Source organism: Pteropus medius, unplaced genomic scaffold (assembly GCF_902729225.1).
Source record: "Pteropus medius unplaced genomic scaffold, Ma_sr-lr_union100, whole genome shotgun sequence".
NCBI lineage: Eukaryota > Metazoa > Chordata > Mammalia > Chiroptera > Pteropodidae > Pteropus > Pteropus medius.
Window position 1 is genome coordinate 3600074 of NW_024351073.1, and position 19432 is coordinate 3619505.

The 19432-nt window shown below is 34.2% G+C and overlaps 1 protein-coding gene across 1 annotated transcript in view; it reads right to left on the reverse strand.

Annotated features, from left to right (window-relative positions):
* The window catches only part of WDR70 (WD repeat domain 70), a 225016-nt gene that overhangs the window by 83678 nt on the left and 121906 nt on the right, over window positions 1–19432 (reverse strand). Inside the window, exon 10 of the mRNA XM_039842639.1 lies at window positions 6431–6605. Within this exon, the coding sequence (XP_039698573.1) occupies window positions 6431–6605 (175 nt within the window). The remainder of the gene's footprint in view (window positions 1–6430; window positions 6606–19432) is intronic.

A 19432-nucleotide genomic window follows, 5' to 3' on the forward strand; every position in this document is an offset into this window, starting at 1 on the left:
AGCCAAGGACGTGGGTGGCTTCTAGAAGCTGGAAAGGGCAAGGAAATGGAGTCTTCCCCCAAAGCCTCCAGAAGGGAACATAGTGCTGCCTACACCTCGATTTTAGTCCAATGAGATAATAACCAACAGAAGGGTAAGATAATAATTTTGTGTTGTTTTAAGCTACTACGTTTGTGACAAGCTTGTTACAGCAGCCATAGAAAAATATCATTTAAAAATGTAAAAACTATTCTTAGCTTGTGGGCCATGCAGAAAGAAGTGGTGGGTTAGATCTGCGCATGGGCCATAGTTTGTGGACTCCTGGTACAGGCTCTTGAGCCGGACTGCATGGGGCTGAATCCCAGTTCTGCCATTTACTAACTACACTTCTACGTAGGCAACTCAGCCTCTTTGTATCTTGGTTTCCTCACCTGTAAAATGATAGTAATGGTATTTATATCATACGATTGTTATAATGATTAAATAAAATATTACATGTAAAGTGTTTAAAGCACTGCCTACCCCACAGTAAAGAGTATTATTTATAAACAATACAGGAGGGGAGGGAGAAACAAAGTTCTGAGTTAGATTTTCACCGTATCTCAGCTTTGCTTGGAATAGTCTCTCTGACAGACTCGCTCTAACAGTAGCCCTTTAGTCTTCTGTGAGGTGGGGGAAGGTGAGGAAAGAGCAGTAATCTGGTTGCACAGGGTAGAGGAGGGGATCGCAGGATAAACCAGTTTGTCTTTTACAGGCTTCTTCCACCACAGCTAAGGTTTCGGCTTTCTATAGTTGGCTAAATCAGTTACCATTCATGCATCTGGTTTTTAGCTTCCAAAAGTGTCTTGGCTTCTTTTCTGCTGTCATTTCCTCTCTAATTTTCTTTGTCCATGTGGGTTTACGCTTCTTAAAATGCCTTTCCCATCATTTTTGTGTGGTTTTGGGAGAGAGCTGAGCTGAATGAAGGTGTTTAACTTACTGTGTTCAACTGTTAGTCTTAAATTCAATTATTCTATTATTCCTAACCTCAAAAAGCAAGGATACTAATCATCTATATTTAAAAGAAAATCTTTTAAGCTAACTGTTTCGAAAGCCAATACTAATTTTAAAAATGATGCTTCCAACAGTATATGACATTTTATATGAGCATTATAAGTAAAACTTTAAAGCTTTCATTAAAATAATTGACAAATAAGAACTTAACTTTAGGGCCTATGGTAATTTTGCACAGTTTTGATGGTTATTTATGTTTTGAATCAATGACACACTTTTTTGAAAAGATTGAAAAAATATGCATGTCAAAAACACTATGGAGTAATTTGTATGTCAGATATTTTCTCTTGAATGTTTGTTCAAAAAATATACAATTCATATATCTACTCAGGCACATTAACCACGGGGTACATAATCTTATTTATTGATGATGGTTGTATTGCAATACATTGAATAACTGGCTATAGCAGGGACCTACATTCTTATCTTCCTAAACTATATCTTTAGCCACCAAAAATTATGTTAAATCATTCTCAGAATCATGACACTTTCATAGCCATAGTAAAATAGCATCCTGAGATCTAACCACTATTCTACAAAAACTGTAAATCTCCAAAGAGCTAAAAAGAAAAAGGAGGAAGAAGACCAATAGTTACTAAGAACTTGTTACGTGTAAGTCCCGTTCTTGGTGCTTTAGATACATTACTGAATATAATCCTCAAAATAACCTGATAAGGTGAAGATTATGCCCTGACTTCACCATACAGAAAATAGGATGTAAAGAGTTTAGGATACTCAGGACTGATCGACAAAAAGTCCCAAGTAATGTGCTATAATGTAACTAACTGTACAGCTCAAGTGTCATTTACAAGATATGCTACAGAACTATGCTGTAGACTTTTAGCTGTTCATATGTATTTTTCTAGACTCCCATATTAAACCTAATGAAAAGACAAAAATCTACATTTGAATTTTTAATACTGATCTTTATATTTTATACAGAGATACACCATTTTTTCTCAAAGGATGATATTAAAATGGTTTTCTAAATTCTCTGATTTAAAATTGTTTTAAAAATATCATTTTTCCGCCATAATGTCTCCCCTGATAGTCAATATTTCACTATTTTAACTTGAATGACAAATATTTAGTAAAGGCTGTGAATTATTGTTAAGTGATCAGTCTTTGCAGAAAAAAAGAACACCTTTTTGTCTTTTATCTCATTCTCAGTGAGGTGGTAGGTACACAAAAATAACAGGTGAAATTTTCCTAATCTACACAGCTAGCTAGCAAGCTAAAGATATGGAGAAAAGTATAGAAGGATATATATGAAGTAATTTACAAGTATTATGGGATAGACATAGGATGATGAGAGGAGAAAGCAGAGGTGATTAATAATAATATGATAGTAATGATAATAAAATTTTTGAAAAGTACATATTTCATGTGTATAAAATTATGATTTATTTAAATAAAAAATTTGGAAAAAGCAAATTAGAGCTATATTTATTCACTTACAAGGTTGTCCATGTTATGCTTTCAAGTAAATAAAACAAATTGCAAATTCTCTCTACATATAAAAATAAATAAAACCTTTTAATCTGCATATATGCATATTAATAAAGGGAAAGGTGTAGAAGGACATATACCAACCTAATCTTAACATGTGTTATCTGACAGTGATTGTAGACATTTAAAGATTTATGGTACATTGGATGTTGGCTACTACTGGCGACTTTAATTTCTGTATTCTCCATTCTTCATATCTGTTCTCTTATTCACCAGGGGCTATTTGCTCCAAAATTTATCTCCTCATGTGATTACTAGCTCCTACCTCACCTTTCTCTGATCCGTACCAATCATTCTCTAGCATAGCAAGAGAAAGAGTGGACACTGATCAACCACTGAGCTACAGAAACGTCCCTGTAGTATCTCACAGGCTTGGCTTGAGGCTTTCCTGGTAAGGGGTTGTAGTGTGTGGTTATTTTCCTAAAAGGTATAGATCTGGGATCTGGGCTGAGGTTGCAGGCCAAGGAAGCAAGAAGAGGCAGTCAGGTGGAAAGTGGGTCAAGTTGCTGGTAGTACCCTATTGCCAAGGCAAACTTCAAATATTATTCCCTCCCACCTATGCCTAGGGAAGGCAGAAGTCCATGAATATGATGGATACCCATGTTCCTGCCAAAATCTCAGTCCAACAAATAGTGGTTGCAATACAAATAAATACAGCATATTCTTTTACTAAAAAGACTAACATATTGTAGATTCTTGATAGCTATCAAAGAGCAGCAACACTGCTTTGAGCAAAAAATGTCTAAAGAATTTGGTAGGTGTTTTCAAAGGTACAGAAGTCATTAGGTATTCACAAGACCATATATGCTACATATGCTAAAAGCCAGAAATTATACTTGAGACATAAAAATAGTTTTTAAAAATTCACCTTTGTTAATAGAGATTGTATATATACACATTATTAAGGATACATAAAAAATTATCAATATCTCTCATATCTCTATCTCATTATGTTTTCATATAACTAGGATAGTTTCTATGCCACTATTTTTAATGTCTTCTTAGAAATAAACTGACAATCTCACTTTCTGTTACCTTTTCAGAATACATTCACTTACTCATTCGGACAACAAATAGTTACTGAGGATCTGCTATACACTAGGCATCTTTCTTTGCCCTGGAAATATAGTAGGAAGCAAAACAGACAATATTCCTTTGTCTGTTGTCCCTCGGGGAGCCAATATCCAGGAAACAGCCAATAAAGAAATAAGTAAATATATAGTAGAATGTCATTTAGTGATCAGCATTATGGAATAAGAGGGACAGAGAATGCCACTGGTGGCGTAGAGGCTGCAATTTTATATAGGGTGAAGTCAGGAAAGGCCTTGCTGAAAACAGGAATTATACTTTTGAGCACAGTACTGAAGGAGGCGAAGGGACAAAGCCATGTGAACATCTAGGAGAAGAGTGTTGCAGGCCGAGGGGTCCAACATATGCAAAGGCCCTGAGTCAGGGTGCATGCTGTTACCTCTCCAATGTTATTAACTACTTGTATTCTGCACCTCCAACCAAGCACTGGCCTCCTTGCCGTTGCTCAGATGTATGCTGGTGAATGGGGAGAGAGAACGGGAAGGCAGTGTATAAGCTCCTCTGAAGAGGCCTTCTCCTCAAATTGAAAGACAGGCCATCATCGTGACTGAAAGAGATGTTGGGCAAACAAATAGTCCTCTTGAGTAGCACTATTCAACGGAGACTTCTGCAGTGATAGGAATGCTCTCTATCTGTGCTGTTCAACAAGTAGCCCCTAGACACATGTGGCTATTGGGCACTTGAAAAGTTGGCCATTACGACTGAGGAACTGAAATTTTAATTGTATTTTATTTTAATTAATTTAAATTGAAATAATCAAATGTAGCTAGTAGCTACCATACTGGCCGGCATAATTCTAGAATAAAGATAGGTTTTGAGAACACAGGAATTTGTCATTAATAGACTGAACCCTTACTTCTAAATAAATATATATACATACATACATACATACATACATACATACATACATACATACATACATATATATATGTTTCATTTAATTTGCTGAAGTTCCAGTTGGTCTAATGAGAATTATATGGTTAAATATGGAAATTATAAGAGTTTTATTTGTCATAAAACATATATGTTAACCATTACTTACTACGTAATTCTTTGGCTACTGTGAGGGAAAACTATTGCTATTAGGCTTTCTTACCTGTGGGTGATTTATTATTGCTGAAATAATAGTTAAGAAAAATTTTTAAATCTGTTTTTAAATCAAGCTGTGTTCATGGCAAGTTTTTTTCTTTTCAATTTGATAAATAGGTAAATATAATTGAAATATAAAGAATGAGATGTGGTATAATAAGCTATACACATTCATGTACTATTAAATTCTGACAAAATAGAATGAAAGACTGATGAGGAGAACGACTTAAAAGATTTGAGGGACAGGAAGAGAACTGGCTTTCAAACAGCTTTGTTTTCTAAAACACTAGAAATAGAAGATACTCATTATTTCAAGAGATATGCAAGGCCAATCTTTAAAAACTATATTTCAACTTTATAAAAATATATATGTTCTAAGAGAAAGGTACACACACACACACACACACACACACACACACACAGAGTATATCAAACACACCACTATTAAAGCTGCACAAGAAAACTTCATGCTTTAGAAGTTCCATGTCTAAATCAACAGTACCTAGAGACGATGAAAGCCAGTTACGAAAAATTTATTGCTTGGTTAAAACTCAGTTTACAACTCGAAGGATTTCTAAAATCTCTGTGTTGTTATGAAGCTTTATGTGGTTTATAGTAGAGATGAAAACAGAAATAAAAAGATCTGACAGACAGAAAATGCCAAAGATATTTCCAGCATTATAAACACGGATTCTATTTTCCCTATAATTACTTTTTACCTTATTCCAAGAAAACTGACTTTAACTCATCTGCCTGAAAAGACAACCATGTTTCCTGGGATCCCTTTCAAAATGTAAATCCCAGGAAATGTTATTTGAAAGGTTATTTTTATAATTTTTAAAAGGTATAGAATGTAAACTCCATGAGGGCAGGAATTTTTGATAATCTGCCAGTATTCCCAGTGCCTAGAATAGTGCCTGCATACAGTAGGTACTTAATAAATATTTGCTGAATTAATAATTGTACCAAACTTTTCATTAAAATAACATAACCAAATTGCATTATAACATTAGTATAGATTTGCCTGTTAACATTAGTATTTTAGAATCACTCCATTTATCAAAAATCCATATTTTACCAACTGTATATATAATAAAGCCTTTTTTAAAGCTTATTGGTAATTCGCAGAATTAGCCAGTCTTTTATATTCATTATTTGTATGGTTTTAGAATTCTGTGATGCCTTCAAATTCTAAAATTTATTTATTCTAAAAATGACCTAAACTGTACAGTAAAAAATATGAAACTTATTCAAATGGAATGTCATGGAATAGTAAGACAAAATATTATTTAAATTACTATAGAAATAGCTGCAAAACAACTGATGGATCATCTTGGACATTTCATGGTTTTCTGAAATTTTTTAAAGGATATATTCTAGCTCTTTGTTTAGTCTTGTTTTATATTACTGCCAAATCCTTCACTTTAAAAATCAAGTACACTGAAATGCCACATACTAAACAGCACTGTGCTTTTTATATTTTATACCAAAAGATCTAATTTATTTTAAAACCAAAATCTAATACGCATTAGAAAATACTAAGCTGAGATGTTTACTGAAATGATGTTTACTGCAAAAGTCCCAATGTTTTATCAACTAACACTGAAGTTTAAATTAGGGCTAAACTCAGGAAATTGATCTTCATAATATTTTAACATGATGTTTGTCTTTATAAGGTGATTTTCTCCTAAGAAAAACGAACTTGACTTACAGTCAAATTTCGGTCCCAGATCTGTATGCTTCCATTCTGGCAGGCGGCTGCTATGAGGTTTCCATCTCTACTATAGGTGCATGTGGTGGGAATGACTTTTTTACCCTGCATCGTCCGTGGTTTAAACACACTTCTTTGCTTCTTTGGATTTTCAACTTCCCATGTCCTCACAGTCCTTAAAAAAAAAAAAAAAAAAAAAAAAAAAGGAGATTTTCATTTACAGAAAGAAGTTTAAAATACAAATGAGCCCATAAACACTGCTTCAAATTTTAAGCATATAAATCTAATCATTATTCTAAATTAAAATGTGCATTGTAAAATGTTCTCCATTTATAAACGAAGTTACTCATTGAAATAAAGTGAATCATCTGAATCGTGTTGCCGTCAAATCAAACAGCAAATGGTAAGTCTATCAGAGTTATTAGTTATGACCCTCTAAAGCACTGGCCTCCAAACAGTTCTGACTATACACTCTGATCAGTACAACTGTTGAACATATACCTCCTTTATATACACAGTAATTTCTAAATTACTTGCATGTGTTAATACAACATATACTAGAAAACACACTGAAAACATAGGTCACTAAAAAAGAATGATGTCCTGCTGTAGGCCCCAGGCAAAGATCTCATGCCGCTGAGGAAGAAGCTTCCTGCTCCTGAGTTTTCAATAAGTAACAGCAGTCTAGAGCTGGGGCGGGGACAGAATCCCCTTCTGCTCACAGTCTCAGGAAAAGGAGTACTGCCAGTAAGAGAACCTTAAAAAAATAAAATAAAATAAAAATCTGTATGACCAATAGAGAGAATGAAAAAATATAATATATAGAAAAACAAAAGAGTTCATAAACTTCTTGGCGGAAATTATCCAAGCCAAACTACTATGGAACATCTTTAAAGTTCTGAAAGAAAAAAAATATCAATCTAATAATCTATAGCCAGTGAAAATATATTTCAAAAATAAAGTGAAATAAACACTTGTTTTCTGATGAACAAAAACTTAAGACAGTTCATTTCCATCAGGAATTTACTACAAGAAATGTTAAAGAAAGTTCTTCAGGAAGAACAAACATGACACAAATGGAAATCTAAATCTACATAAAGAAACAAAGAGTACTGATACAGGCAAAAATAAGGGTAAATGTAAAAGACATTTAAACATTTTTAAATGTCTTTAAAAGATAAATGGCTGTAAAGCAAAATAATAACATTGTGAAGTTTATAACATACGTTAAGTAAAATATATGACAACAATAGCACAAAGTTTGGGAGGGAGGGATGAAAGGACAGGTTTACACCATACTTGAAATGGTAAAATACTATTTGAAGAGAGGCTTTGATATATTAAAGATGTATATTACAAACCCTTAAGTAATGGCTAACGCATTTTTTATAATGAATACATAATAATGGAGAGAAAATGAAAAAAAATAATCCTATAAAAACAGGAAAAGATAATAAAGAACTATGGGATAAATATAAAACAAATAGCCACTGTAGATTTAAAACCTCACCAATAATTACATTAATTGAAAAATGGCCTAAAAACTCTAAGAGGCAAAGATTGTCAGACTGGAGTAGATAAAAGCAAGACTCAGTAGTTTCTGTCTTTAAAAAAAAAAAAAACATACAAAAACTAAATATAAAGACTTAGGCTAACAGCAAAAAGACAGAAAAAAGATGTGCCATGTAAACATAATCAACAGAAACCTGGAGTAACCATATTAATGTCAGACAAAGCAGACTTCAGAACAAGCAATAAAACTAAAGACAAAAAAGAATATTTTATAATGATAAACAGTCAACTGATCAAGAAGACATAACAATCCTAAATGCATATGCCCCTAATAACAGAGCTTTAAAATATGAAAGCAAACTTAATAGAAATAAAAAGATAACAAATCATAGCTGTACCTTCAACACTCCTCTCTCAGTAACTAATATAACAAGTAGACCTCTCTCCCCACTCCAAAAAAATCAATACGGATATGTAAGACCTCAAAAACACTACCAAACAGGTTGAGCTAATCAACATTTCCATAACACTTCACCCAAAAACTGAATGTGCATTCTTTTCAAGTACACATTGAACATTCACCAAGATAGATCATATTCTGAGCCATAAAACAAACCTAACCACACTAAGAATGCATGAAACCATACAAAGTATGTACAATGTCAAAAAATATAAATAAGCAATCAATAACAGAAATGCACCTGGAAATACACCTTTTTCAAAACATTAGAAAATTAAGAAATACAATTGTAAATAATCCATGGGTCAGAAAAAAATCACAAGAGATATTAGAAAATACTTTTAATCTGACAAATATAAAAATACAGTATATCAAAATTCATGGTATTCAGCTAAATGCAAGGCACAGAAGGAAAACATAGCATTAATTGCATATATTAGAAAAAAAGAAAAGCCTTAAATCAATGACCTAAGATTCAACCTTAAGAAGCTAGGAAAAAGAGAGAAATTAAATCAAGCAAGTAGGATATAATAAAAATGAGAGTACAAATGAATAAAATAGAAAACAGAAAAACAGTAGAGAAACCAAAAGCTGTTTCTTTGAGAAGTTTAATTAAATTAATATGCCTCTAGCTGGACTGATGAAAAAAAAAAACAGAAATTAGAGATAACATCAAACACCAATATCTTGAATGAGAGGCTATCACTATAGAGCTTAACAAAATTAAAAGAATAAAGGAATTTTATGAACAAATTTATATGCACACATTTGATAATTTAGATGAAATAAACAAATTTCCTTGAAAGAAACAAACTACCAAAGCTCACTCAAGAAATAACTGGAATATCCCTGTATGATTAAAATAGCTGAACATGTAGTTTAAAATATTCTTACTAAGGAAACTCTAGATGCCTTCACTATTGAATTCTACAAAACATTTAAGAAAGAAAGAATACCAACTTTATACAAACTCTTTCAGAAAATAGAAGAGGAAAACACTTCTTAACTCGTTCTAGAAGGCCAGCATTACCTTGATGCCAAAACCAAAGTCACTACAAAAAAAAGAAAACTATGGACCTATATCTCCGATGAACACAGACACAAAAATTCTTAACAAAATACTGGCAAATTCAAACTAGTAGTGCATAAAATAATATCTAATATATCACATTTAAGTGGGACTTAAACCAGGAATGCAAAGGAGGACTGAAAGAGTCAAAAATTAAACAATACAATGCACCATACCAACAGACTAAAAAAAAAAAAGACATATGATCATCTCAATCAATGCAAAATAAGAATTAGAAGAAAAAAAAAATCCAACTTCCATTCATGATTAAAAAAAACCTTTCAGCAAAGTAGGAATAGGATGGAACTTCCTCAGCCTGATAGAACAGTGGTCCCCAACCTTTTTGGCACCAGGGACCCATACTCCTATGAGAATCTAATGCCGGATGGTCTGAGGTAGAGCTGAGGCAGTGATGCTTGTACTGGGGAGCTGCTGCAAATACAGATGAAGCTTTGCTCCCTCACCCGCTGCTCACTTCTGCTGTGTGGCCCAGTTCTTAAAGGTACCAATCAGAGGCCTGGGGGTTGGGGGCCCCTGTGATATAGGACATCTATGAAAACTTTTCAGGTGATAATACTAAATGGTGACAACTTTTCAGGTGATAACACTGAATCTTTCCTCTTATCCTTGAGAACAAAGCAATGATATCAACTCTCACCATTTCTTCTTTTTGCTTTTGTTTTGTTTTTGTGTTTTTGTCACCATTTCTTTATACTGGAGTTACCATCCAGAGCAGTAAGACAAAATAAATTAAAGGCTTATAGACTGGGAAAAAGACATATAGTTGTCTTTATTAAGAGACCACATGATAATCTACATAGAAAATCTCAAGAATCTACAAAAATGCTTCTAGAACTAGTAAGTGAGTTTAGCCAGGTCACAGAATACAAGGTCAATACTCAGAAATCCATTTTATTTCTATAGCAATAAATTATGAATATTAAAATTATGAAAATCATACCATTTATAACAGTATGAATAAACATGAAATCTGACAAAATATGCAGGGTATTTGTACACTGAAACCCATACAACATTTCTGAGAGAAATGAAAGATCTACATAAATGAAAAAATACACTGTATTCGTGGATCAGAAGAGTCAATATTATTAAGTTTTTAATTCTCCACTAATTAATCTTTAGGCTGAACGTAATCTCAATCAAAATTTCAGCAGAGTTTCTTTGGGGTAGAAATTGGGTAAGCTGATTCTAAAACTTAAATAGCAATGCAAACAACTTGAAGCAGCCTAAACAATTCTGAAAAAGAACAAAACTAGGGAACTCTATTCAGGTTCCCATGTTACCGTCTACCTACCCCATTGTAACACCAATCACATAAGTTGTAATTTCATATATAAGATCTATTCCTTCTACAGGAAGAGCTCATTCAATCAAAGTAAGGGCTGTCTTCCCCCCACTCACCCCCCTCCCAAATCTTTGTATGCCTAGGGTGTGCACTATTTCTTGAACATAACATACTTTGTCCTCAATAAATGTTTGTTGAATAAAAGGCATTCACTGCCTATCGAAGCATTTAAGAAATCAACTTTATTAAGGTATAAGCAACATACAGTGAAATGCAATCGATTTTTGAATGTATAGATTTCAAATAGCCAGCATTTTCTGTCAAATATTTATAATTTAGTCCAAATGAAAGGTGTTTTGTTTTTTTTTAAATAACTTTTGCATGTCTTTCCCCTAAGCTTTGCTTGGGAAATTAATCAATTGTTTGACATTAGTAAACCCTAATTTTCAGCGATGTCAAACCCAGTGCCTGACATAAGATTACATTGAACGAATTTTAAGAAATACTGACTGGCAAAATGTAAGCACAAATAAGGATTTGAGAACAGTACACAGGAACAACAGAATGGCACTTTGGAACTCAAGGATTTAACGCAACTTAGTGGGGAGTCAGGAGACTTAACTTCACTTTCTAAGACACTGACAGCTAGAAGCCATTAGCGGTGTGACAGATACTGCTAGCAGCATACTCCGATATCCATTCTCCTTTCTTCTCAGTTCAAGTCTATATTTCCCAGCCTTGGCTGCAGCTAGATGTGATGAAATGTGGCAACTATGCTCTGACCAGTGCAGTGTAAACGTAAGGGTAGTGTGAGACTTTAGGAAAGTCTCTAAAAGAAGGTTGCAGACCCTTCTTCACGCCTTCTTGTTTACTCTCTTCTCTGTCAGCAATCTGGGTACCATGCTGGGCTCAAGCAGCATCATGTCAAAATAGAAGATGTCTTGGTCCTTGATCCACCAACCCCATGCTAGAATGCTTATGTCTAGACTTTAAAGGGGGATGGGGAGGAGAGGAAGAGAGGGAGAGGGAAGTGAAGGAAAAGGAAGGGGAGAAGGAAGGGGAAAGAGGTGGGCAATAAAGTTTATTCAGATATAACATACATACTTGCAATGAAATCCATCTTTTTAAATGTTCAGTTCTGTGAGTTTTGGCAAATGCATAGTTCTATCCCTCTAAAAAACTTTCCTTGCATTACCTCTTTATAGAAAACCCCTCTCCTCCCCTGCTTTAACCCTTGGCAACTATTGAACTGTTTATATCCCTATATTTATGTCTTTTCCAATATTATGAAACCAGAATTATACTGCATGTAGCCTTCTGAGTCTGGCTTCTTTAACTTAGCGTAATGTATTTGAGTTGTTATATGCATCAGTAGTCTGTATTTTTTTTGATGAGTAACATTCCACTATATGAATATATCACGTTTTGTTTATCCATTCACTAAATGAAGGATATTGGGTTTTTTCTAGTTTGAGGTGATTATGAATAAAGCCACTATAAATATCAACATAGTTTTGTTTGTTCATTTGTTTGCTTTTTTTGTATAAATAAGTTCTCACTTCTCTTAGCTAAGTACCTGGAAATGGAATTGCTGGTCATGTGGAAAGTATATGTTTAACTTTATAAGAAACTGCTAAACTGTTTTTGCAAAGTAGCTGTTCTATTTTGTATTCTCACCAGCAGTGAGATTTCCAACTGCTCCATATCCTTGTCAGCGGTTGTTGTTTTTAAAGCCATTCTAATAGGTGTATATTGGTATTGTAATTTTAACTTAAATTTTCTAAAACACTAATGATGTTGAGGATCTTTTGATTTGCCATCCATTTCTTTGGTGAACTGTCTTCAACTCATTTGCCTGTTTTAGTTAGTTGTATATTTTCTTATTATTGTGTTTTGAGTGTTCTGCAGATATTCTAGGTACAAACTGTTTATCAGATATGTATTTGGCAAATATTTTTCAAGTCTGAAGCTTGTCTCATTCCTGAAAATATAAAATAGTCTTTCAAATACCAGATGTTTTAAATTTTGATAAAGTACTATTTAAATTATTATATCTAAGAAATCTTTCTCTAACCCAAAGTCACAGAAATTCTCCTATGTTTACTTCTACAAGTTTTATAGGTTTAAGTTTTACAACTAGGTCTATGATCTATTTGAATTAGTTTTTACGTGTGTTACAAAATCCTTTCTTTGCATATGAATATCCAATTGTTCCAGCAACATTTGTATCTGAGCATGATAAAACCCTACCCTTATTGAATGTACTCTATATTGCTTACTTGTCTCCTATCTCTGCTCACTATGCTTCCCATAGTTAACATGCACAAAACTTGAGAAATACCTTGTGTGCCTTTTCTTCTGTCCTCAGTTCTGCAACAGTGAGGTAAATTATAACAGTTTCTCCTTTTTTTTAGCTGAACATCTCAGCTATAAAATGATGATACATTAGATGATACGGTCAGATGACACATTAGAATTATGATGTGAAAGGCCCCACACAAGTATCATTATCATTATCTGACTTGTTTAAAGTTCTTCATCTCTAAAACTGAGATAATAATACCACGATGAGGAGTTGTAAGGATTAAATGAGATTAGAGATGTAAACGTGTCTAGACAGTACTTGGAACACAGTAGGCACTCAATAAATATTAGTTCCTTTCTGCTCTTCCTCTTAGACCATAAATAAAATATTAAAGCCAATAAACTCAACAAATATGTTCCATTTATTTCACTGGTATACTAACAGGTTGAGCTAGTTTTCAAAATAACAAAGAAAAAAAAAAGCAGCTAACCTAGCATATAGAGTATGAAATAGAAATTTACACGGCATCTGACGGTGACTAATTACACTATGGTTTTATGGCTCTGATTCTCTGAATCTGTGCCTTAAAAAATGGATGTTAAAGTGCTAGGCTGTTAGGTATCTGTCAAAACATTTTATGCTGAAAGACACATATTTTGAAACCTGAAGTGAGATCTGATCTTGTAAAATTAAAACTGTGTTTCGTAAAAAGATTTAAAAATAGAAGAAGTATCTGCCTGGGCCTTTCTGGATATACAACGAAAACACCCAGAAGACAAGAAAAAGACACAGGTGGGGTCATTATATCGCCACAGGCACAAATGCTTTCTGTCTTAAACTTCTGAACTCTTTCCAGGTACGTTCTAAACTTTCTGGCATCTGCTGCATAAATGCATCACGGCATTTGGCAGAAGTCAAGGGAAGCATTAATTCTGCATGGAAATCACTTAAGAGATCTTGGTTTAATTTTTCTCGCTACATAAGCAACTTGAGTGATGTAAGAGTCTGAAACTTGCTGGCTCTCTTGGCAGAACAAATCCAACAAGAAAGACCTTCTTTTCAAAATGCCCAAATATTAAGGTATTGATGTTCCACAAAAATGGGGAAAATATTCTAGTTTCTATATAAACCTACAATTACACATAATTCACATGCACACAGTAATTGCAATAAGAATACAAGTGCGTTTAGGAGAAATGTATTCGGTACTAATGTTTTATAACAACTTAAAATTATTAAAATTAGGCCTTATGAAATCTGGAATTAGAGTAAGGAATGAATGCTATAATAATTAACCACTTAATATCTTTATATTTATGGCCAACTGATCTTCAACAAAGATGCCATAACAATTCAATGAAAAAAGAATGTTTTTTCAAAAAATTATGCTGAGACAACTGGATACCCATATGCGAAAAGGTGAATGTAGACCTTTACTTAACATCATACAAAAAATAATTCAAATGGATCACAGACATAAATGTAAAACATTTTGAACATGACCTTGTATTAGAGAATGATTTCTCAGATACAACATCAAAAGCGCAAATGTAAAAGGGAAAAAAAAAGATAAATTGGACATACATCATCAAAATTAAAAATTTATGTGCTTCAGAAGATCCTATGAAGATATAATTTCACTCATGTATGGAATCTAAAGAACAAAATAAATAAATAAACCTAAACGGACTCAGATACAGAGAACAAACTGGTGAATGCCAGATAAAAGGGGGGTTGAGGAGATGGGTGAAAGGGTAAAGGGATTAAGAAGTTCAAATTGGTAGTTACAAAACAGTCATGAAGACGTGAAGTATAGCATAGAGAGAGTTAATAATATTGTAATAACCATGTATAGTGCCAGGTGAGTAATAGACTAATGAAGGGAATCACTTTGTAAATTATATAAATGTCTAATAATTATGCAGTATACCTGAAACTAATGTAAAATAATACTGAATGTCAATTCTAATTGAAAAATTAAAATTAAAAAAAAAGATACTCAGAAGAAAGTTTAAAGCCATAGACTTGGAGAAAGTATCTATAAATCACATATCTGATAAAGGACTGGTATCGAGAATATTTAAAGAACATTTATAATTCAATAAAAAGCTAAAGTGAACCAATTTTTTAAATGGGCAAAAGATTTAAATACATATTTCATTAAAGAATATATACAAATGCCCAATAAAGACATGAAAAGATACTTGACATTAAGAAAAAAATGCAAATCAAATATACAATGAGATACTACTTCATACCCACTAGATAGGTATAATCAAAAAGACAGACATGGTGAGGAAATAAAGAAACTAGAATCCTAATACACTACTGATAGAAATGTAAAATCCTGGAGCCACTTTGGAAAACAGTTTGGCAGTTTTGTAAAATATTAAAGATAAATTCACCATATGACTCAGCAATTCCACTCTAGAAAACTGAAAACATATTTCCAGGCAGGACTTCAACATGAATGTTCGGATAAGGATTATACATAACAGCCAAAAACTAGAAACAACCCAATATCCATCAACCAATGAATGCATAAACAAAATGTGAAACTGCCATACAATGGAAAACTATTTAGCAATAAAAAGAAACAAAGAAGTGATACACACTACATATGACTGAGGCTGCCATAATAAATTAACTATATACTGAGTGGCTTAAAACAAGAGAAATTTATTCTTTTATAGCTCTGGAGGGCAGAAGTCCACTCCTTCTGGAGGCTCTAGGGGAGAATCCTTCCTTGACCGATTTAGCTTCCGGTGCCTGTCGGCACTCTTGGTTTCACTGGTCTCTATCTTTACATGGCCTTTCCCTCTGTGTGTCATCTTTTCTGTCTCTTAAAAGAATACTTGTCACTGGACTTAGGGCCCACCTGGATAATCCAGGATGATCTCATCTCAAGAACTTTAAAAATTGTATCTGCGAAGATTTCTTTTCCAAGTAAGGTAGCATTCACAGGTTCTAAGAATTTGATATGGAAATATCTTTTGGGGAGCTACCATCCAACCCACTACACACTATAATATGGATGAACACATCAAGTTAAGTTAAAGGAGCTCGACACAAAAGGTCCTACATTGTATACTCCTATTTATCAGAAACGTTCATAAAAGGGAACTATATAGTCAGAAAGCAGATTAGTGGTTGCCTAGGGTTGGGGTAGGAATGGAAATGACTGAACAGGGTTTCCTTTTAGGGTGACGAAAATATCATAAATTAGATAGTTGTGATTGCACAATTCTGTAAATATACTGAAAATCATTTAATTGCCTCCATCCTCTTCTAGTTTCAGCTGGAATCGGATAACTAAAAGTCTCATTAAATTCCTAAAATGACCATAAGTAATTAAACATTTTTGAGGATCACTTTAGGAAACTTCAGATGAGGAAGTCCATCAAATGGAATTAGAAGAGATTTTTCAATTTAAAATATATACCAATATTCTTATTAGACAAAAATGACTCCTGCTCTTATAAGCCTAATAGCCCTAAAGCTCTTTACAAAACACTTTTTAAATCTTTTATTTCATTGACTCAAACAATGAGATCAGGGTCTAGTATTTAGATTAAGAAGCGAAGAATACTGAATTACATAGAGTTCCAGTTCAAGTGACCGGCTAGACCACCCTAGGTAAAGAGGTATTCAATAGCTCCCTACTAACATTAAATTAAAACTCTATACCATGTTCAACTGCTTAAAGGTTTGTGTAAAAATAGGATATATATAGATATATAAATATGTATTATGTATTCATATCTATATCACAATAAGTGACTTAAATATAGGAAGAGAAAATTCAGATATAACTAAATACGTTGAGGCAATACTTTTCCTTTTTTTCCCTCTACACTCTTTTACTTTAACGTGTCATGAAGCTCACGAGAAATGCAGCAGTGTTTTAAGAGAATACCCACAGGTAGATGCTTAGAATGGTTCTGCTCAGACTTATGGTGAAGATGCCTCACAAGTATTTCAAAAGAATATATGAAGACCTTCATACACTTTCTAAAATCATGAATTAAAACCTTCCAAACAGATACCCATTTTGACTCCTTTTTTTCTCTCAATATCTAGTATTGTTTAGTACACAGAATAGGCTTTCAATAAAATGAAAATCCTATACCAGATGAATATAATTAAATATATTTATATAACTAAAGACATACATATTTATAATATATATCATTATCTACCTATTTTTCAGTACTGCTCTACTTTTGAGTTCTCCTGGAATGTTCTTCAAAATAATTTTCTCCAATTAACTTTTTTCTGAGGCATGAGCACTGTTCTGGCTTCGAAGAGATAGGGATTGGCTAGGACAAGGCCTCTGCCTTCACAGGAATTGCAGCTTGGCTGGTAGAAATAATGTAAAAGCAACAAGCCTAAGGGCCCCAATTCAACAAATATATGTTAAACACTTTCCATAGGCTAGGTATCTTGGTGGATACAAAGGTCCCTGTTCTCCAGTAATATATAATCTAATGAAGGAGGAAAAATGGGGAGAAAAAATGTCATCAGGTCACAAGGCAGCACCCAGAGAAGAGAAAGTGATGGCTAATTTGGAAAGATCTGGAAAGGATTCTACCAGATGTGTTTATTTTGGGAAGAGCTGAGATTCTGCAGGTAAATCTCATAGTTGGGGGGCACAGGGGGAGGTGGTGTGAATCCTAGAAATTGGTAGAGAAGATGAAAGATAAAGAGGTTTGCGAAAGCACGACTTATTCACTTTTTTTCTTTGACAAGAAGATGAGGTGCCCAGTGGGCATAAGTGGAATACAGAGATTGTAATAATCACTGGCAATTACCAGACTGTAAAGAGTATCCTATGAGATGTACTGAGATGATAGGCTTTATACTCTAGGAGATTATAGAGACACTAAATAAAGGAGTGACTTAAGTTATCATCAGACCTGCATTTTAGAAAACCATTTGGGTGGCAGTGGGAAGACTTCTGGGGGGGCAATAAGTCTGCAAGTTGAATAGCCCAGGTGAGAAATGATTCAGGCTTAGAGGTAGAGAAGGTGTAAAAGAAAAATAATTTTGAGGACTAGGGAGGTAGTGCCATTCATTCAGTGTGGCAGAGTTGTAAAAGGTGTGGTATAAGACAAAAGGTAATACTATTAAAGGAGGTAAGAGCAGGTTAAGGTTCAGATACTTGTGTGACAACCAGGTGAAGAATCTTGTTGTATAGGTAGAAGGAATACAATTAAAGAGTCACTAGAATATAGCCAGAGATACAACTATGGGAACTGCAGAAGGCAGACGCCCGTAGAACAGATACTTAAGGAACAGGCAGCAAAAAGAAAAAGGAGTGAGATAAGAGACAAAAAAGAAGTATGAGAGGCAGGAGAGGGAGGTGTTAGGAAAGCCAAAGGAGCAAGTTTAAAGGGAAGGTATAAGCAAGAGTGTCAATTCCAAAGAGATATTAAGTAAAACGAGTGAAAGACCTTCATTGGATTTAACACGGAGGTCATAGATGAGGTCTGCAAGAGCAATTTCAGTAGAATGATGGGGGCAGAAGTCAGAATGCTATGGAATTAGGAGTGGGAAGTGATAAGGGAGAGACAGCAGGTGAAGAGTGCTCCTGCATAAAATTCTATTTAAATACAGATAAGAATCCCATAAAACCTGGCAAGGATGAAAAGGAATTGAACTAAGGAAGAGAGGCTAAGGAGAGGTTATAACATTCGATTTGGTTCCTAAATGGGAAGAAGGGGTCATAAGGTAGATTTGAAGAAGGAATACCATGAGTAAAGGCCCTGAAAGGAGTGAATAATGGTCTGATAGAGTCACTGTGTGTGGGGGCTGGGAGAATGTTTTGGGGAGGGTTTGTTGTACACACATGACACTGTGTAGAGATGAGGATGGAAACAGGCTAACACTAGATTGGGAAAGGCCTTGCAAACCCAGCTGGGAAATGTGCACAGTTTTCTGTAAACTCTGTAAAAAAAAATGAGGAGTTTGGGACCAGGAAGGGCAGGCTTTAACTCCCCTCCCGGGCAAGTGGTGTGCCCCAGAGTCTGCCTGGACTGGTGCTCCAGTAAAAGGGCCTGAGCCGGGCCGCAGAGCATGGGACCAAGAAGGAATGAAGACAATGTTCCTGACAAAGGTTCTGGATGAAGGAGAATGATGCTTTTGTTAAAGAAATGGAGAATTCGAGAAGACAGAAAGACACTGAAAATGAAATTAAAATAGTAAAGATCCAGTGCTTCTAACAGTATATACTTATGACCAATTGGAAAGGACTATAAAGAGGCCATCGATAAAAACCAGCTCTTCTGGAGAGGGCACTGAGAACAGACAGAACACACAGGGCCTCTCCAACCGTGTTTCTACGTACAGGG